Below are 18,889 nucleotides of genomic sequence, written 5' to 3'. Positions count from 1 at the left end.
AAATACTTCATCCATCTGCCACACCTCACTTATAATCTCTTTCAAACAAGACCCGGCAGGAAAGAAAAGTGTTTCAGTGAACTGTGGTTGTTTGCTTCTTCTCATGCTATGTTTAAAACATCAATACTGACTTCGAAGATGGTGTCAAGAGTCATGAATTGCCTGCTCCGTTCAAACAAAGCAAAAAAAAAAAAAAGTTATGTGCTCTTTCCTTCCTGTTTTTTTTAACCTTTGTCCCCTTTGGAAATTGGCTACCCTAACTTTAGGGTAGTTGTTTTCAAGTTGTTTTGTGTTAACAGTATCTGAATGGATACTGAGACATGAACATAGTCTCTAGGAACTTGTCTTATCCTGTTTGGGACTTTACTGCCTGTTTTCATTTTTCTCTCTCTTATGTTCCATCTAAAAGTCTGTATGTAGAATTTTGCAAATGCTCAAATATTACTGTTGATATATTTAGCAGAAAAGCAAATGCAAGAATTATGAGTAGTAGTTTAATGCCTTTACCGGATGTTTGTGTGAGAAAGGATTCACAATTCTTCATGAAAATAACAAGTTGAAATGTAGTACAGTGAAAAGCAGAAAGAGAGAAATGTTTGAATCTCATTGGCAATTATATAATGAAATGTATGGAAGTGTGCTTGTGCAATTGAAAAAGTACACATTAGTCAGAACCATGGTTTTGAATCTTTTCTTATCTAGGATACAATTTGTATGATTCGTTAATGACTGAAATTGCCTGGAAGAGAGTAATCATAAACTTACTCTGATGGTTTTAATACATGCAACAGTATGTGTTTAAAGATGCTCCAACTAGTTGTGGGTGACAATAAATTCTCCCAGCCATACATAGTTTGCAGTATCTTTTGTCAGCAACTTCCAGGACAGCACTTAACTCATCAGTTTACAAGAGTCTTGCCTGCTCAGGGACAAATAAGATTTAAAAATAGTTATTCATGTCACTGGTGGTTCCCAAGTATAAAATTAGTGGGCTTCAGTTTTCCTAAATTAATTGAGTCCCAAGGGGAATGTCATGGCTCTTGAGACATGGTGCATTTTCATCAGCCAAAGAAATTTTGCTTATATAGTGGAAGAGCGGTTCATTCGTATGAATATTAAAATGTGTTGCCAGGATTTTATGGTCTAGTAAGAGTCAATGTTTGAATCTCTTGATTGTTGAATGAAATATTCTCAGCAATCTGTTGTCCTATGTAGAGAGCTATTTAAGTCAAATGGTAATCAAAATCCATTGTCTTGTAAATCACTACAGTCTAAAGCAATCACCAAACTGACTCTCATTTACTTCAGTAGAGTGGATCATAGGAGTAACTAGACAGGAATGAATGAAAGAAAATTCTGTCTGCCTCTTAAACTTTTGTCCACCTTCCCTCCTCAGCCAGCCTCAGCTGATATACATCATGCACTAAAGCTACAATTATTGAAGAGTTACAGGATGAAGTTAGCAGGATCATTTTTTACCATTAGGGCAAAAAAATTTTATTCATGGTTTCCAACCTGCCTCTAATGCTGTTTTGTCAGGACCATCTCTTTTCCTAATAACAAATACTGTCATTGCCTGGTTTTATCCAAGTAATTAACTAGTAGTCAGGGTATTACAGATGATTTCCGCTAGGAGGAGAAAAAAGGGATGGCATAGGCCTTTGCTGTTCTCTGGATTTACAAATTGCATATATGGGAGCCCTTAATGCAAGAATACAGGAAGTTCTTGTTTTTGTTGAGTATGGTAGGAAATATATATCAAAAGCTGTTTGTTTGTTTCTTTCCTCTGCCCCCAGTCTCTCTCCAGTGAACGCTTTCTGTCAAAGCTCTCTTAACTTCCTGTAGCATTGCATTAGCAGTGTCATTTTGCTTCTGTGGCATCTCTGTGATACTTGCAGCTGAGACTGTGGAACACCAACATCAAAGCCCATGCCTCAGTCCTTCACTTATTATGCCTGTGTAAAAGCATTTGAATTCTATCTAGCCCTTGTTTTCTGTTATTCTAGCCATGTTATTGAACAAAAGGACCTAGAATTGTTCTATTTTTTTGGTGTCAGGGGTACCATAGTAGGTGGTTATTCAAAGGGATGATATGACCACCTTAGCTCCATCACATCATTACTTACCCCAGCTCTTTAGTTCCGTTCTGGTCACTTCCAGATAGAGGTCTAGGGCTGTTCCTGCTGGAAGGATTGTCTTTCTGTTCACAGAAAAATTCAGTTTGTTGTTTTTAACAGAGATGGTGCTTTTTTTTTTTGTCTTGGGAAAATTACCTCATACATCCGCTTGTTTTTGAAGGTGACTGTATATCCCAAGGGGTTTTTGATAGTAGTCCTCAACCATTGCTTAAAATATATGTACATACTTTAATAATGAGAATCTTAGGGTTTCTCTGTTCTTTTGCCTGTTTCCTAATGAACCTCTTCTCATAGCTTAAATTTGTCGTGCTTCTCTAGGAAATATTTTTGTGTGCCCAAATAGGGGGTGTGTTTGCATTATGGTGATAGGATAGAAATGAAAAGTAAGCTCTCTAGAGTCTGTTATCTACAGCCAGTTGCAAAGACAGTTGAGTATTCCTTGCCTAACTTTTTAGTGCTCAACTCCTGCAGTGAAATCTACAACCCTAAACAAGGTACCTCTGTTCTTCCTAGGTATGCATGCCAGATACTTGACATCTTTAAGTGGTATTCAAAGTAGCTTGCACATTGTGGGCAGAGGGAAGAAGAGTGAAGGATTGGAAAATAAACATCTGAAATCCATTTTCATTTGCAGGGACTGTCTGTAAATCTTAGACACTTAAATGAGACATTGATTTACATCCCTGAATTTATTTAAGGATGACCAACTCACTCTTTAGTTTAAAAATTTAAAAGCTAAAGAATACCTGTTTTCTGTAATTTATCCAGTGACTTTTTCTAAGCAGTCTTCAGATTAAAAAATTTGAATCCATAACTCTTCTGCTCTGAGTGAGCTCACACTTGTTGCTTAGTGTCTTCTGCATCCATTAATATGGCTTGGCAACTCAGCATCAGCAGGCAGATAGGCAGTTCTTCACTCCTCTAGGCTTCTGACCAGGACTAGTTAAGAAGGAGGAATCAAGAGTAATATAAATTTTAATCTCTCAGGGAGGGAAGACTTTGTATCTAGAGCTGCTTCTTCATAATCAATAGAATATTTACAGTAGGTATTAAAAAAATGGGCAGCAGTAACATCAGAGTTGTCTGAGTGACAGCTGTTGTGAATGCTGTTTGTTTAACTGGGATTGATACTGTCTTCCTGTTGACAACATTTACTGGATCCAGCCTCTTGTATAAATGGGATATTTAGAAGCCTAATTCATGAATCCCAAGAAGATGCAGACGTTCTTCGTCTCTGCCAAGATAGCACTGCTTAAAGTAAATTTATTGGTGAAAACTCTGATGCCAGCAGGATCCCAAGTGTCTTCAGTAGTTAGCTGGATTTCTTTATACATCAGTTTCTTGTACTTAGTCTTCAGATGAACTGATGACTTGTGTGTTTGCGTGTCCTCAAGGAAAGTGTTGCCTTTTCTGTAAAGGTGATTGGGGTGAAGTGATACAAGCAAGGTACTTGGTTTTAGTGTATGGAAATGGATATTACCATTTTGAGGTAGACACTAAATGAAACATGACAGTGATTTGCAGCCCTGAATTCCTCTAAGGACAGCCAGGTTGTGCTTTAGTTTTGGGTTGGAGGTTTTTGTTTGTGCTTTTTTTGGTTGTTTTTTAAAAAAAAAACCACAGAAACTCACAAAAGGGTCCGTTATATGCATTTTATCCCATCAACTCGGTGTCATTGTTTTATATATATTATCCAATTCAAGAGAATGTAAGGTGCTCAAAATGGGAAAGACAAGATAAGTCTTTATCCTATGAAACTGAAAGAAAAAAAAAGTGAAATAAGTTTGTTGTCCCAAAAATCAGGATTCTTTCACCCCATGTGCAAAAAAGCCGATTAACACACACAGAGTCGAGATACTTGTTTATTTCATGTCTGTGCAGAGATGGGTGCTAGGTGGTAACTCCACAAAGCTAGCACACCCGGTTAACACATGGTAAAGCATTTTATACCTTTTGAGCAACAGTTATCAGTATTTTTACAGTTTCTCTTAGTTACCCTCGTTCTTATTGGTTCTCGCAAGCCTCATCTCCACTTAGTTGCAGCATCCTCCTTTTTTACTCCGCATGTTCTGTGAGGAAGGGCTTTCTGTTGGTAGGGGGCTCTCCCTACCCGAGGGTGGGTTTTCTAGTATGTTAATTAGGATAGTTCACTCAAAGTTCAAGTAGCTCTTTGGTTGCCCTTGTGCTTATCTTGGTATTTCTTTACCCGGCTGACTTATGGTGTCATCTTGTTTCTCTTCTCAAGGTTGCGCCTCGTTAACTAAGTAGCATCGTTTGTTTTGTTTCTCGCATATCTCCGACAGCAGTAGCCGACTTGGCTTAGTTTAGCCTGTGGACAGGAGCAAGCAGATGCACTAAATACTGCCTGTTTTGCTAGGGAGCTGGTGTTGGTTTGGGTAAAAGCATACATGGAGCCAGAGGGACCCTGCTGATCAGTGAATCAGAGAGTGACTTTTAGGCAGCCATGAAGGAATAAACCTAAGAAAGATATTTTCAATCTGTGAGCAGAAAAAATTGCACCATCGCGCTCCCAGTCTGACATACAAGCTTCATGGTCAACAAAGATGACTGGGAGGAGTTCATGTAGTACACTTCCTTGGACAACTTCCCTCCTCGCTCCACAAATTCAACAAAGCTGTACTTAAGCCAGTAGGTTGCACATTTCTTTCAGTGAGTACCGTAATATCTACTGCTGGCATTTCTGGCTTTTCCAGCATCCTTCACCAAAGTGTTCTGGTTTTCAGAATATTTAGTAGACTGACTACAGGTTATTTGTTTCTCCATCTCCATCCTCTGCACGGCATGCAGGTGCTGTATTACAATAATTCTTTCCCAGATATTGAAATATCTTGGTTTAATTTTCATTATTTTTTCACCTTTCCTGAATCTTTTCTTAAAAAAATAAAAAATAAGAAATCGTTCATCCCTTTTGCATTTTAGCCTGGTTTTTGTAAACTTTTTTGGTGCATGCAGCCAAACATGTTGCAAATAGACCTGCCTCTGTTGTATGTCACACTGCCTGTCAGAATGTTTTTCAGCTAAAGCTCTGCAAAAAAGTACCAAAATACTGTAATATAAAAGGCAGCTTGCAGCAGTGAAGCTAACCTGAATATCAGGTTTAGAAGAGTGGACAGATGCATGAATAAGATTATGAAGGAGTAAGGGCAGAGCAAGGGCTTGAGATGAGGCTTACAGAGCAAAGAATTGTAATAGTATGTATCAGATGCCAAGACTTGAAGGTAGAAGAAATAGTGCATCATAAACAGGAGGAGAGATAAATGACAACCATCAAATTAACAAAGGAAGCAACATGACAGTAAGATAAGAAAAGGGGTACTAATGCTCTCTGTATAAAAGTGAAACTTTTCAATTGACATTGATGAGTTAGGAGTGGAAGTCAGGTTGGACTAAATGGGCAAAAGGCAAGGGTGACATGAATTCAAAGGCAAAAATACTGTTTTGTTTTTAACACCTCACAGTTTGAGGATACCTGTAATAATTATTTGCCTTAGTCCTGTATTGCCAAATATGCCAGTTGCTTGAGGAAGAGAGCTGTTACTTGGCATGAAAGCTGTAAACTAGTGAAACAGAAACTAAGCTGCAGTTTTCATAGTTGCAGGGTGTAGTGAGTCGTGCAACTCATGAAGGAATTAAACTCACAAGTTTTGGATACCCATTATTAAAGAAAAGTCTAACACATTGTGATAAATGAATTCTGAACAAATAATTCATAAGTAAAGATTTTTATCCTGGTTTCCTGGGGAAACAAGGCTCATAGGAGTGTGCTGTTTGTTTTGCTCCTCAGTCTTTTCCTCTACTAGTAACTTTTGAAACTGATAACCAGTTTGAAATCGCTTGGAAAGACATGGAAGGTCAAAAATACCTTCCAATAGGCTTTAAAATCTGTGGCTGGGTGGAGGAGAGACCAAATTAGTATGCTTGAGGCAAGCAGAACATTGATATTATATATTCATTCTGGCAACAGCCAGGTCGACAGTCCACACATCCTTCCCAGCTACTGGCACAACATTGCTCTCTCTTGATCTGCATCCTGAGGAACATGGGAAGAGAGCAGAAAGCAGGGTGTGGGAGGAGGGTTAGGGACAGATGGTGCAGCTCCTGAACAGTGAACAAGGTTGCATTATTTTCTTATTTCTAATCATATGTTTTTTACAATCTAATTTTCTTACTGCTTTTACCTGAGAATCCCTGAGGAGCCTAATTTTTATTTCTTCTATACCATTAAGCAAGCCCAAGGGATTAAAAGATTTCTGTGCCTTTTTTAACGTTTGCTAGATTTGAGAGCTGAAGATATGCTTTTATCTTTAATGAAGCTGCATACTATTTGAACTGTTATCAGTTTGAATGTTTCCAGAGTTTAATTAGCAATACGTGAGCATTGCTCTGAAACACAGTCTTACTTCTGTTTACTATTTACAGATTTATTGCTTATATGCTATAAATTTGTTCTGTATACATTTAATGCATACAGTCTGTGAGCATTATTTTAACCTTAATTCTTTGTTGTCTCCTTACTTTCTTAAAATATACTAAGAGATCCACCTAAATACAATATTAAATCCATACTCTTTAATAAATCAGTTAGCAGGTGGGATTTTTCAGTGGCATTGATAGCCATATCTCAAGTACCCTAAGTACCGTCATTACAAAATCCCTATTTACTTCCCTTAGTAAAGGCTCAGGCTTTAAATTTGAAGTTCCCCTGTTATCTAGTCCTACAAAATTCCAACTAGAACATGGTAACTCTTGCCAAAGCAGAAAGGATATGGAAATTTTTTGAAAGAGCCTATTTTAGTTAAATCTCAGCTGCTAGCATTAATAACTACAAAAAAAAATAATTCATTGTTTCACTATCTGTCTAAAAATCTTGTAAACAAATAGAAGAGACCTTAAAAAAGAACAATTATGATCATGTTTGTGTGTAAATATATATCTACATTTAGTATGTCCTTTGGGAGAGGTAGCATTGAAAAACTACTGTGGATTGTCTAGTTTCCTTGCTTGCCAAAGGCGAATTAGCAAGTATACTCAATGTTACGCTCTGAAAATATGGAACTATAAAATATGTATCCATCCTTAATTTATAAAAAGAAGTAAAAATGAGTGGGGACTTTAATGAAAAATGTGCTATTTTTTAGCATTGTTTAAACCTTGAGGAATGATTTGAAGCAGTTGTATCCTTTTGGAACATGTGTGCTGTCAAGGCAGAACTATCCAGGTGTTGCAAACTTCGTTTCTGTCATAAAGTTTTAGTAGATACTATGGAAGATCTTTCAAAACTGTAAATGTCTAGATTATTTTTATGAAGAGGAGTCATTGTTTTGTTTGGAAGGGTGTACATTTCCAGTATATGGAAGTCTGATTTTAATTCATGTATCCTCAAATCACATGTAGGTGTATGCATTACATTATCCTTTCATATCATTTTAACTGTTCAGAAACCTATTTTTATCTCACCTTCATTCACATTTCATCTTTATAGAATCTTTGGTGTGTACATTTATGAATGATTTTAATCTCACAGAGTTTCAAAGCTATATGTGTACAATTTATGAATTCTCTTTAATAGGAGGAGTTTACTTTGTATCTCTGACTGTAGATTTGATTCTGAACATAAGACTTGTCTGTCTTTTATAGTTTTCTTTTTATATTTGTTTTGGGATTATGTGCTAAAGTAAGATGATTAACAGCAAAGATTTATTAAAGTTTGATTGTTATGACTGTGAATAGGAGATTGTCTCATATTGGGCAGATGATAACCAAGCTGATCAAACTCCTCAGCTGTAAGAGGCTGGTAAACAGACATTGCATCAACTGGCAGGGCAGTTTGACCATCTGATCAGGCAGACAAGCAGTAACTAAATGGGAAACTGCCTAATTAATGGTTTTTACAGCAAAAGTTTTCAGTCCACCTCACTGTCTACTTACCTTGCCCAGTCATCTTACTGTAGAAGGCTGTCAGATTGGTTAAGTACAGTTTCCTCTTAATAAATCCATGCTGACTACTACTGGATTGCCTTCCTGCCCTTCGTGTGTTTGGAAAGGATTTCCAGGAGGATTCATCCAATGCAAACTTGTAAATGGTGGGCAAGTATTTTTATTCATATATATATATGTGTGTGTGTGTGTATACACACATGAGCTGGCTAGAGGAGTAAACTAGATTGTTAATAGGACGCGGTGGGCTGCTTTTCAGTGGTTAAGACATGGTAGTTATTCTTAGACATACAAATTTGGGTCAGAGTATCCTTTTGTCAGTCAAAAATACTCATTTACAAGGAGATACTGAATATTAATGTTGTAGGGGTATACATTCATATAAAAAATTAAATTATAGTCATTATATTTAATGTGTATTACTTTTTTCTTTGAAAGAACTCCAATACATTTATATATAGAAATGATGATTTCTTCTAGTAGTGTTTTACAAAATAATGTCGTGTTTACTTTGTAGAGCAGTGTGTTTCATTACATAATAGCTATACATTTCCATTTCAGGGAATAAAGAAAACAGTTTTTATTTTTTTTTAGTAGAAAAGACTATGGCAAAAACCCCCAAAATTACTAATATAATTCTCATGTAAGTTCACATCACTCCTCCTGTGGTTCAGGAGAAATGCCTTGGTTACAGCTTGTTAAACAACAGTATGAAAGTGAATTGTTTGAATTTGAAAATATAGTGTATCTTCTATCAGTTAGTATTTAATCAAGTTTATTCCTGATAACTCTATTGACAGAAAACTCCAGTATAGCTCTTAGCTTGCTCATGTGTTTGAATTTCAAAGAATTCTCTTGTTCATTTGTTTACCTGTGACAAACAGAATTACTGTATGTGCAGGGTAGTCACCCACTTTCTATGACAGCAGATGGGCATGATGACAGCTAATGCTGAAAAGCTGCCTCCTGGGGAATTCACACTTTTGGAGGAGTTTGTTCATATGACAGTTTCCTGTAGTGCTAATCTTTTGAGAAAGGAACGTTTCTAAGTAATGAATGTGGGTTTCTCATGGATCTCATGTGTATGTAATTAATAGAGTTTTACAATATTTTAAAATTTTGAATTTGACTTTTTTTCTTTAAAATTTTAATATGTAAATCCCATTTCTATTTAAGGTAATTTTTTGGACAAAGACAGAGAAGTATTTTGAAAGATTAAATTTACTGTTATTTCTCTTTAGTTTCAGGCACTGCATGCTGTATCACACACGCTGGTTTTGCTAGGAAGGAACAACATACTAAGAAATTCTTTAATATCTCTTCTACTATCAGAAGTACGTCAGTTTGCTGAGCAGCTGTTGCAAGCTCACCAGGTACTGTCATCTTTTCTTTTGGAGAAGGGCCGAAGAATGGTGTTGGGGAGTGTTTTGTCTGTATCTATTTGCTTCATAAAATGTAATAAATGGATCATTCTATAGAATATGCAGGTTTAAGAACCCAGGAAATGCTAGCACCTAACTTTAAAAGCAGATTCAAAAAAAGAGATATAAAGTAAAAGAAAATTTCCTTATGGACCAAAGTAAAATTATCAGACTGTATAATAAATAGACTGTATAGGTTTTAAGATCATGCTGTATAATTTGGAAAATATTTGAAATAATTAGTTAAAACACTTATTGCAACGTGTAAATTGTTGGCTATGCAGGCAATACAACTTAGGTACCCAGCTGGACCCACAAAGAATTGTCTATCTCTAGCTCATGTAAAACTGGAAAGACAGTTGCATTATTTTATTTCAGAATTAGATTTCATATTTCACATTATAATATTAATTTTCATGATGTAAAAGTTATCCAACACTTAAAATTGTATTTAGTTTGCTGCAATGAGTAGGAGATGAAGAGCAGAATAGAATGGGGATAATATTTTTAGTAAAATTTATTCTTAGGTTAAATTTTTTCCAGTAAACTATAGAGTTTAAAAAAATAGAGAGACAGTAAGTGGATGTTCCTTTAATGTTTGGAGAAGAGATGTATGAAATAAACTCGTTTTTCATAGATTTTTCATGTATTTGTGTGTGGCGGTATGAATCTAATGCAAACCGTTCAGTTTCACTTGGGATTATGACTTGATTGTACACTATCCTAGAAGGGTCAATAAAAAGAAAGCATGCAGCTTTTTATTTGGTGGCAAATAAAGTTACTGATATATAGAGAAAACATTCATCATAGGTATATCTAGTGGTGGTCCAGTTTAACAAATGTTTCAAGTGTTGCTCAAGCAGTCTTAACTTTATTCTTTTTCTCTCTAGGATATGATATGGGAGTAAGTTCTGACTGCTGGAGAGGGAACATGTAATTTCCAACCCAAATTTCTAGTGTGTTTGAATTATATTCTGAAAAGACTTCAGAAAGGCCAGTCTTGAAAGAATTAGACAATGAGCTGTGTCTTATTTTAAGTCACTAATAGCATACCAGAGTTATTAATGGCAGCCAAAAGCGAACAGGCTTTAAACAAATGTAAGGATAGGGAAGTGTGTAATTAAAAAAAAACAGTTTTGTTTTTTAAGTTTAAACAAGTTGCTTATTTTTAACATTATTAAATCTCACCAGTTTAACGGAATTAGTCATTCCTCCTTTCAGCAGAGTTTTTGCCAGTGGCAACACAGAACTCTCCAGTGCTCCACACTGACGAAAAGCTTACATTGAACATTGCGCTTTGCTGAGTTAGTTACTACGGTACTACTTAACCTTGCCATACTGTAATTATTCTAAGTATTGCTTTCATATTTGGTACGTAAAATTTATTTCTAAAAATTTCTAAAAGAAGTTTGACTCCTCACTTTGCTTTATGTTGGAAAGAATCATATATTTGATTTTAAGATCATAATAAGAGAGATTAAAACTCTATAACTTGCAGTTGAGAAAATGGAAGTAAATTAGTATCCTGTGATTTTAACCGTAAAAGATTCTCTTCAACTACACAAGTGATTTTGATTTTTCTAATTACAAATTATTTTATTACTGGCAGTGTAATTTGTTTATTTATGGGAAGATAGTAGAAGATTTGATTCATATATAAATATAGAGAAGTTGGTAATTTAATCCCTGAACAATTCTTATACGTCAGCTAGTATAATAAATTGCTTAAATGCCAGTCTCACTAGGGTGGCTTGATACCCCTAGTTGATGGTACAGCAGTTTTCCTTTTTTTTTTTTTTTTTAACCTCTGGGAAAGCTATCATTCTGCTTGATTTCCACCCCCTCCCCCCGTCAAGAAACGGAAACCTTCAATTGTACTTCCTGGAGCAACTGAAGAAAGTTGTATCTAGCACTGAAGGGAAGGTGCCTGTGGAGTAGGAGACAATTTCCGGGGGGACAGAGACTTGTACTCATTTATTGAAAATTAAAAATAAAGATATTTTTGATCTTGTAAATTTATTCTATTTCTTCATACTCAGTATATGTGGACTGAAATTCAGGACAGTAAAATGCATTTGTTACTTGACCTTTTCAGCTTCAGGACCAAATCCTTTTTCAGGTTAAGTCTTTGCTACCTGCAGCCATCCATCTGTTTCATTTTAATTACCTTGCATTTGTGCTTGCTGCAAATCTTAGCCGTTACCAGTCCACAGTACCGACTTTCGGACTTTCTACTACCAAGAGCCTCGAAATGCTTCCCACCTTTGCAAGTGAGGAAATGTATGTTTATTATTGTGCAATGGGGAACATAGAAAGATTCTCTGACAAAACGCTTAATAAGGTTCCCTTTCACCCTTTTTTTTTTAAACAGCCCTTTCTGTTCACCCAGAGAAATAATTTAATTCTCTCATATTCAAGAATTTAGAGCCATGTTTACATAAGGAGAGTTCCCTGCTCTGCTTCTGCTTCCTCCCACTAAGTTGTCAGTCTGCCTTCTGCTACTGAAATGCGGTAGACTCTCTCTTTTTCTTTTTTTTTTCCTTTTTACTGATACAGTAATTTATTTATTTATATTTTCCTCATCCAGCATTATAAGCATTTCTTGGAAGATTAATGCATCTTGATCAACCAACCACAAACCATAGTCTGGAATAGGACTTTCATATAATCTTAGTAAAGCTTATGGGGCTTTCTTTTGAGTCCTTTTAAAACACTTTGCATTTAAGTGACCATCAGAAGAATAAGTGAGCTTCAGGCACTTAGGTGGAGACTCCAGTGACTAATTTTACAATGACAAGGTACTCTTGAAATGTTCACCCCCCAACACAGTGTTGGGCTTTTTCTGGGAATAGCAGAAAGGTTCAAGGTGGCTGAATTTGAAGTCACCTGTACATCTATCTGTAGCTGACACTTTGTAGGACTATAAGATTTTGAAAAGCTGCAGTTCATGTAGGGAAAGTAAATGAAGTTCTGGTTTGCTTAGCTTGCTGTGAAGTCAATGTTTTTAGAGTTTATGCATTCTTGCATTTAGTCCAAATAGATGTATTGTGTTCATTTACAAACCCTTATACGTTCTGTATGTGATAATTATTTCTGGAAATACTGCTCAACAAAAACCTTTCTACTTACCACAATAGGACGCTAAATTCTAGTATTTCTGACAGCCTGATTTACAGGCCTGCTTCTGAATGTTTTTGACTTTGTGTAGCATGACTTTTGGTAGGTGTGATTCTAAAAAGGATTAAAATTTTTTTTCTTGTTTTACAATCAAAACTAACAATACGATGTCAGTTTGAAATATACCAAATGACAGCTTTAAAAAAAATTCTTCATAAATACTTAAATTAGAATTTGCAAAAGGATAATACTTTATATAATCAAACTTCATTAGCTGACAAATGTCCTAATCCTGTTTTGTTACTTAAGCAAAACTGCTGTTAGTTGCAAAGGCATTTCATGTCTTCCACTTAAGACAATCAAATTAGGGACTCTGAATTTTCGTTATGATTAGAGGTGTGCAAATACCTGTTTTCTTTTTGTTTTGTTATTTGTCTCTTTTTTTGTTGTTGTTGGCAGGTAGGAGAAATAAAGAAATCATCTGAGGCATGTATTCAGGTTAGCTTGCAATTAACTTTTAAACATTTGGTGAAAAACAGAAATCGAAAAAATAGCTTCTTCATCCAGCAAATTTCTATGTTTTATTTTTGTATAATTTTTTTTTAAAGTTGAAGATGTTTTCCAACACTGACTTGGATTGAAAACAAAGTTCCTTTTAATTTTTCTAAATGAATGATCTAGATATCTCAACATTTTTATTTTAACTTCCTCATTAAGTCTTGAGCTAAGCTACAAATAGTTTGTAAAGTGCTTGCATTCCAGAATATGCAACTTCATATTCAATCATTTCTTCAATAGGAAGTGTGCTCAGCTCAGGTTATGTAGGTTTGTGGATATGTCCTTTGATAAATATTGAAAATTTTTTACTTTAAAATTCTGACTGATTTTAGTGAGTTTATATCTGTGTCCTCTTGGAACAAGCTTATCTGTCTGTGACCCACAGTTTTAAAGAGCTATCTATGCCCCTAACTTTACAAATTAAAAAAATAGGTTGACTGTAGGAGAGTGTATCTAATGAACTACACCAGAAAAGTACAGAGATTACTCTGCATATTTTTATATTGTTCCCTAATTGACTAAATCCGTTAATCTTAGAATATGACAAATTAATGTGAAATATATGAATAATAGAATTTTGTTTAATATTTTGGACAAATAGTCCCACATGTTAATATAGAAAATAAAAGTAATTAAGGAGCATGTAAAAGTATAGTTATCCTGTTTTTTCACCCAGTTAAAATGAATTTTGTGGTAGTAAACTCTCAAGCAAGTTAGTAGTTTGCTTTAATTCATTTAAGTTCTTCATGTGCTTGAAGTGAAGCTCATACTTCAGTGCTTCGCTGACAAGAGGACACTGACTTCTAGGCAAAAGCATATTAATATAAACTCAATTGGATCCTTTAATTTTTACTGATGTTGGATATGTACTTTTCATTTTTATCTGTAATAGGAACCTTTCGTGCTTCATAAATACGGTTTATAAGAATACAGTAACTGAACCTTATCTTCCTAAGGAATAGAAATCTTCTGATCCCCAATTGGATTCCTACTGCAGAGCAGATACAATTTTAAGATACTAAGATTTCAAGAATGATACTGTGGAAGATGGATTATTTTTCAAATATTAAGCTCCTCACCATGATAGCAGATCTTCCTTTATGATAACTTTTTCAAAGACAGAGGACCAGAAGTGGAAAGCACATACTGGCTCAGTGCCCATTTCTAACCCCCCAGGTGTTAATTGCAAGAGCTCTGAAAAAGAAAATTAAAAACCAGAAAATAGATTTGAAAATAGAAAAATGAAGACATACTGTGAAGTTTTGGAAAGCCCTGTTATTCAGTAATTGCTGATACATAGCTTGTTTAGCATTACATTTTTATATCACATTACTTTCCATACACTATTTTTCCATTTTTAAAACTTTAAAATATTTCTGTCACAAAAACTGTACACAGAATAGTTTTTTTTTAATCAAAACACCAAGTTACATGTAATTCTTAATGTTTTATGTAAGCATTAAGTCCAAATCCAAATGTGAGTGCTAACTTTTCTCCTGAAATGAATGGTGCAGTTAGACTTTGACACGGGATACAGGATGAGAGTCATTCTATTTAGTTTAGATGTATGTAGTAGACACTGCTGTCTACTTCTCATAGAAGTCAACCAAGCAGCTAAGGTTAACTAAAAAATTTGCCAACGTGAAGATAGATAGTCGTGCAAGGCTTTGTTGAATGTTACATAAATTCTTGAGAATCGGGCTCATTACGACAGAATAGCTTTGACTCAAGTGAGCGAAAGGAGTTAGACATATGGGGGGATTTGTCTCACTTAACTTTACGTTTCTATGATGTTTCTATCTCATTTGCTTACTGTAGTTTCCTTTATAGCCAAGGGAGGGAAAGAGGCATTTCTCATCCAACCTATTTTGGATGTACATAATTATGATAATTGGTCCTAGAGTTGTCTGCTTCTCTCTTCTGGCTATGAGGAAGGAAACTTAAGTTGATCAGCTGAAATGTAGATATTTATGTTGTAGACATCTAAAGTTAAGGGAGGAAAATCCCATCATATCTCTCTGAAGATCTCTTTTTGGATGATCTGGGCCGGAGCTGTTATGCCAGGAAAGGCCTGATCCTACAGAACAGTTGTAACAGGTAGTCATGCAAAGCATTGTTCTGTCTGAATGCCGGCAAACTTATGTCAGTAATCTTATTAGATGTTTGTAACAAGTTATATTTCAGTTAGGATAATTAAGAAGTTGACTTAGTTCCCAGGTATTCAAATTCTTTAAGTGTACACATCGTTGGAAGAGATTGATGATGAACTGGGGTGCAGGATACATGTATTGGAGCTTCTTGTAACCTGCATTCAGCAATGGTGTGTCTGATGCACATGCCTCTAAATAGGAAGCTCTCTTAAACTAACAAGTCTATGCAGGCAATGTACTTAGGAAGAAAAAGAACAAGGAGGAGCATGGGTGCAATATGATTTTGAGCATTTTCCAAGATTTTTGTTGCCATTCAGCACTGCATAGCAAACAGTCATGTCACTGAAATGTCAAACTACACAGCAACAGCTCTATGTGGAAGCAAATGAAGGGCTGAAATATTCCTGTGGCTGGAGAGCCGTTTTTTTTCTAGCAGGCCTGCAAATTAGAGACACTGCGAATGTCAAGATGGACTAGCTCAGTTGGTAATCAATCCATCAGGGAAAATGGAGTTTGCCTGGAGCTGTGTTCAGCTAGATAACAGAAAGGTTTAAAGTGCTAAGAACTGAGCTATTAATGTCAGGGTTTGTCTTCATAAGCCTTTGTCCATGCAGCAATTCTGTATCCAGTGGATGCTCTGGGCAGGTATGGTACCCACCACATGCTTTATTCCAAATACGAGTGTGTCTGATGTGATTGATGTAGAGTGTTCTTCAGATAAGCTCCTCTTTCCAAGAAGTCTACTTCGTTTATGCAATATGTCTAATCTCTTCAGCCATAAGTTTATATATATTGTAATAGAGCTTTTATATGAGTTAGAAAAAAGCTATACTATTTTTCCCAAATATGGTAGAAAATGGCTAAAATCATAAATTAGAAAAAAATAGCTGAGAATATTATGCAACTAGAAAAGCTAAGTGCATTTTGCAGTCCACTGTTGTTCAAGGTACTAAAATGGCTATCCAGCATGTTTGGCTTTTTGTAGTTTCTACTGTTGACTTTTACTAACGCAGCAGATTACTAATACTTCACCCAGGTAAAATAAGAGAGATTGATACCATGTAGACCTCATGAAAATAATTAAACTTGCATCTGGACATCTGTTCATCCTTTTTAAGATGTCATTTCTTTCTTTATTGTGCTAGTAAGCACAGATTGCAACGTATTTCAAATTGTGAATGGTTAAAGATGCTGCAAAATAGTGCTCTGGGTAAATGTAGGATTATTTTTTATTCTATGTGACTACTGATGCTACTGGTAACAAAGGAAATAACGGCTGGATAGAATAATCAGTGGATCTGCATTTTGTCTCAGATATATACATAGTTTGGAGATACGGACTTATGAAAACATAAATCTCTCCCCGAAAGACAGGAGTGAAAGAATCAGTCGAGACTTGGTATATGTTTGAAGAGTGCCATACACATTTGAAGTGTATACCTGCTTTTCCTGCATATGTCATCCCCTATTACAGGTTAGATTTTAAGATGCATATGTGTCAGACAGAACTGGAAAATGACAAGCAGTTCATGTGGTTTCTCTCTTCCCTCTCATACTATCATAAAATGATAGTGCTAAGGAGAAAGGAGTTTAGAAGGATTCTTACAGAGCTAAAAGGTAGCAGGGCTTTGACTGCACTTAGGTGGTTGGCAAAATTGAGGATGACATGTAATCAGAAAACCTCAGGTGTGTTTGGGAATAGAAGCAGCAAATATTGATTACATGAGGAGAACTCTGTATTACTGTCGACTAGAGAATTATTAATCTTAATACTGGTGAATCATCTCATTCATGGAAACATAATACTGGAAAAGGAAAAATGCTTAATTACAGAAATCAGAATATATCATATCACAACAAGTAAATAACTAATATTCCTGGAAATCTTCTTGTTTCAAATTGTGCACAAAATCCAGGCTTTAAAAAAACCAAAATTAACATGATTATAAATTAAAATTACCTATTTGAATTCTTGATACAGTAAAAAAAAAAATTGCAATGAAAGCTTGTCTGGGTTGATGCTGCTTTTACTTCTTTATTCTCAGTGTTAATTCTGTCCTTTTCCTATTGCTTTCTTTACAGCTCAGTTAATCCTTTTGCATGCTTGAAAGCAGAATGTGAATAAGGAAGAAGCATCTGATTTTTGTGGCATATGTGGTACACCCGCTAGTCTGGAAGACCATTTGATTATAACTTAATCTGTGTCTCCCAATAGGTAGTTTTAATGCTTCTGTTAACCTCCTTTCTTCATGGAGGATTCTTGCTTACTGACAATGATTTGCAAAATGGAATGATGTTACAGAAAATTAAGCACCGCTTCCTTAATGCTTTTGAATATTGGAGTTGTCTATGTGAATTAGCATATATACCATATGTGCTCTTAAAAGTTCAATTTACAGGCAAGGTAACATTTTGTTACAGATTTACCTTCTGATTTTCTTTTTTCTTTTGGAGAATTGTTTAAAGTCCTCATTACGTTGTAATTTTAACACAGCTTCACTAAATGCTTTTCGAGATGCAGTATGAATGCACAGTTCCTGTGTCAATGGCTTTGCAGTTTATTTGCTGCTTTAGTATTTCATATCTTCATAAAATGGAAGAGTTGTAGCCCTAGAATTTTTAGCTAGAAATTACTGATATAATGGATTTTTGTTTGGAAGAGTAATTACAGTTGATAATTAAAACTGTCTTTAAATAAGAGCCTAGTTAAATATAGTAAAATGTAAATGGAAACTATGGAATGATAGCGGATACTAGTGAAATCATCACTTCATCTTTCTTTCAAAACATTTTTTACATTTTAGAGGACACATTAATATCTTTGGATTTCTTAGCTTTGCACACACTTGCCTCTCTCTAAACATGTGGGACAGTCCTGTACCTAATGACTTAGAAGGTCAGCTTGCCCCATTGGGGCCTCATTTATTGTTTTGGGTTTTTTTGCTAAAAATACCTTTGAAGCTGTGTTTATCTACCTATAGAGCTTATGCATAACCATTACTGCTTTAAATCACAATACCAGGAAGATTAACTGATGTTCGTTCCGTGCTTTCTAAAATCTTAAAGTGCTTTTAAAAACTCATTATGTAGCTCGCTGTGAGACGTTATAACCACTAAGCATGTGCACAGTGGCATATCTTCTGCAGTATGCTGTGGTATACCATCAAGCATAGAAAAACTGCTTCTGTTCTTTGCATGTTCTTCTTTGATAAGCAATGTTTTTCCCTATGAGCTGCAGTGAATGCCACCACATCCAGAAGGAGCTGCTGTCCCAGGTTTGGCTCTGAAACAAGCAGAGCTCATGTTGCTAGGATTTGACTGATGTACAAGTGATTAATAGAGTAGGTTTATGTCTGGGATGAAAGGGTTGGCTACCTGGAGTTTCTTTTGTAGCTAAGGTGTTGGAATTACGGTTTGCATGGCTGAGACATGCAGTAGGTTAAATCTAGTTTAGTAGCTTCTCTTAAACTTAGTCTAGCTTTTGGGTGACCGCACTTACCTGGCTGGTTAAGGCTTGATCTGGCAGGGCAGCAAACTACTATTAATG

General features: G+C 35.5%; 1 protein-coding gene across 1 annotated transcript in view; it reads left to right on the top strand.

Annotated features, from left to right (window-relative positions):
* MEI4 (meiotic double-stranded break formation protein 4) overlaps nucleotides 1-18,889 on the top strand; it is an 80,010-nt gene that overhangs the window by 26,621 nt on the left and 34,500 nt on the right. Inside the window, exon 4 of the mRNA XM_050894951.1 lies at nucleotides 9,338-9,469. Within this exon, the coding sequence (XP_050750908.1) occupies nucleotides 9,338-9,469 (132 nt within the window). The remainder of the gene's footprint in view (nucleotides 1-9,337; nucleotides 9,470-18,889) is intronic.

Source organism: Gymnogyps californianus, chromosome 3, assembly GCF_018139145.2.
Source record: "Gymnogyps californianus isolate 813 chromosome 3, ASM1813914v2, whole genome shotgun sequence".
NCBI lineage: Eukaryota > Metazoa > Chordata > Aves > Accipitriformes > Cathartidae > Gymnogyps > Gymnogyps californianus.
The sequence above is the reverse complement of the archived record's forward strand: the minus strand, read 5'-3'. Positions and strand labels throughout refer to the sequence as shown.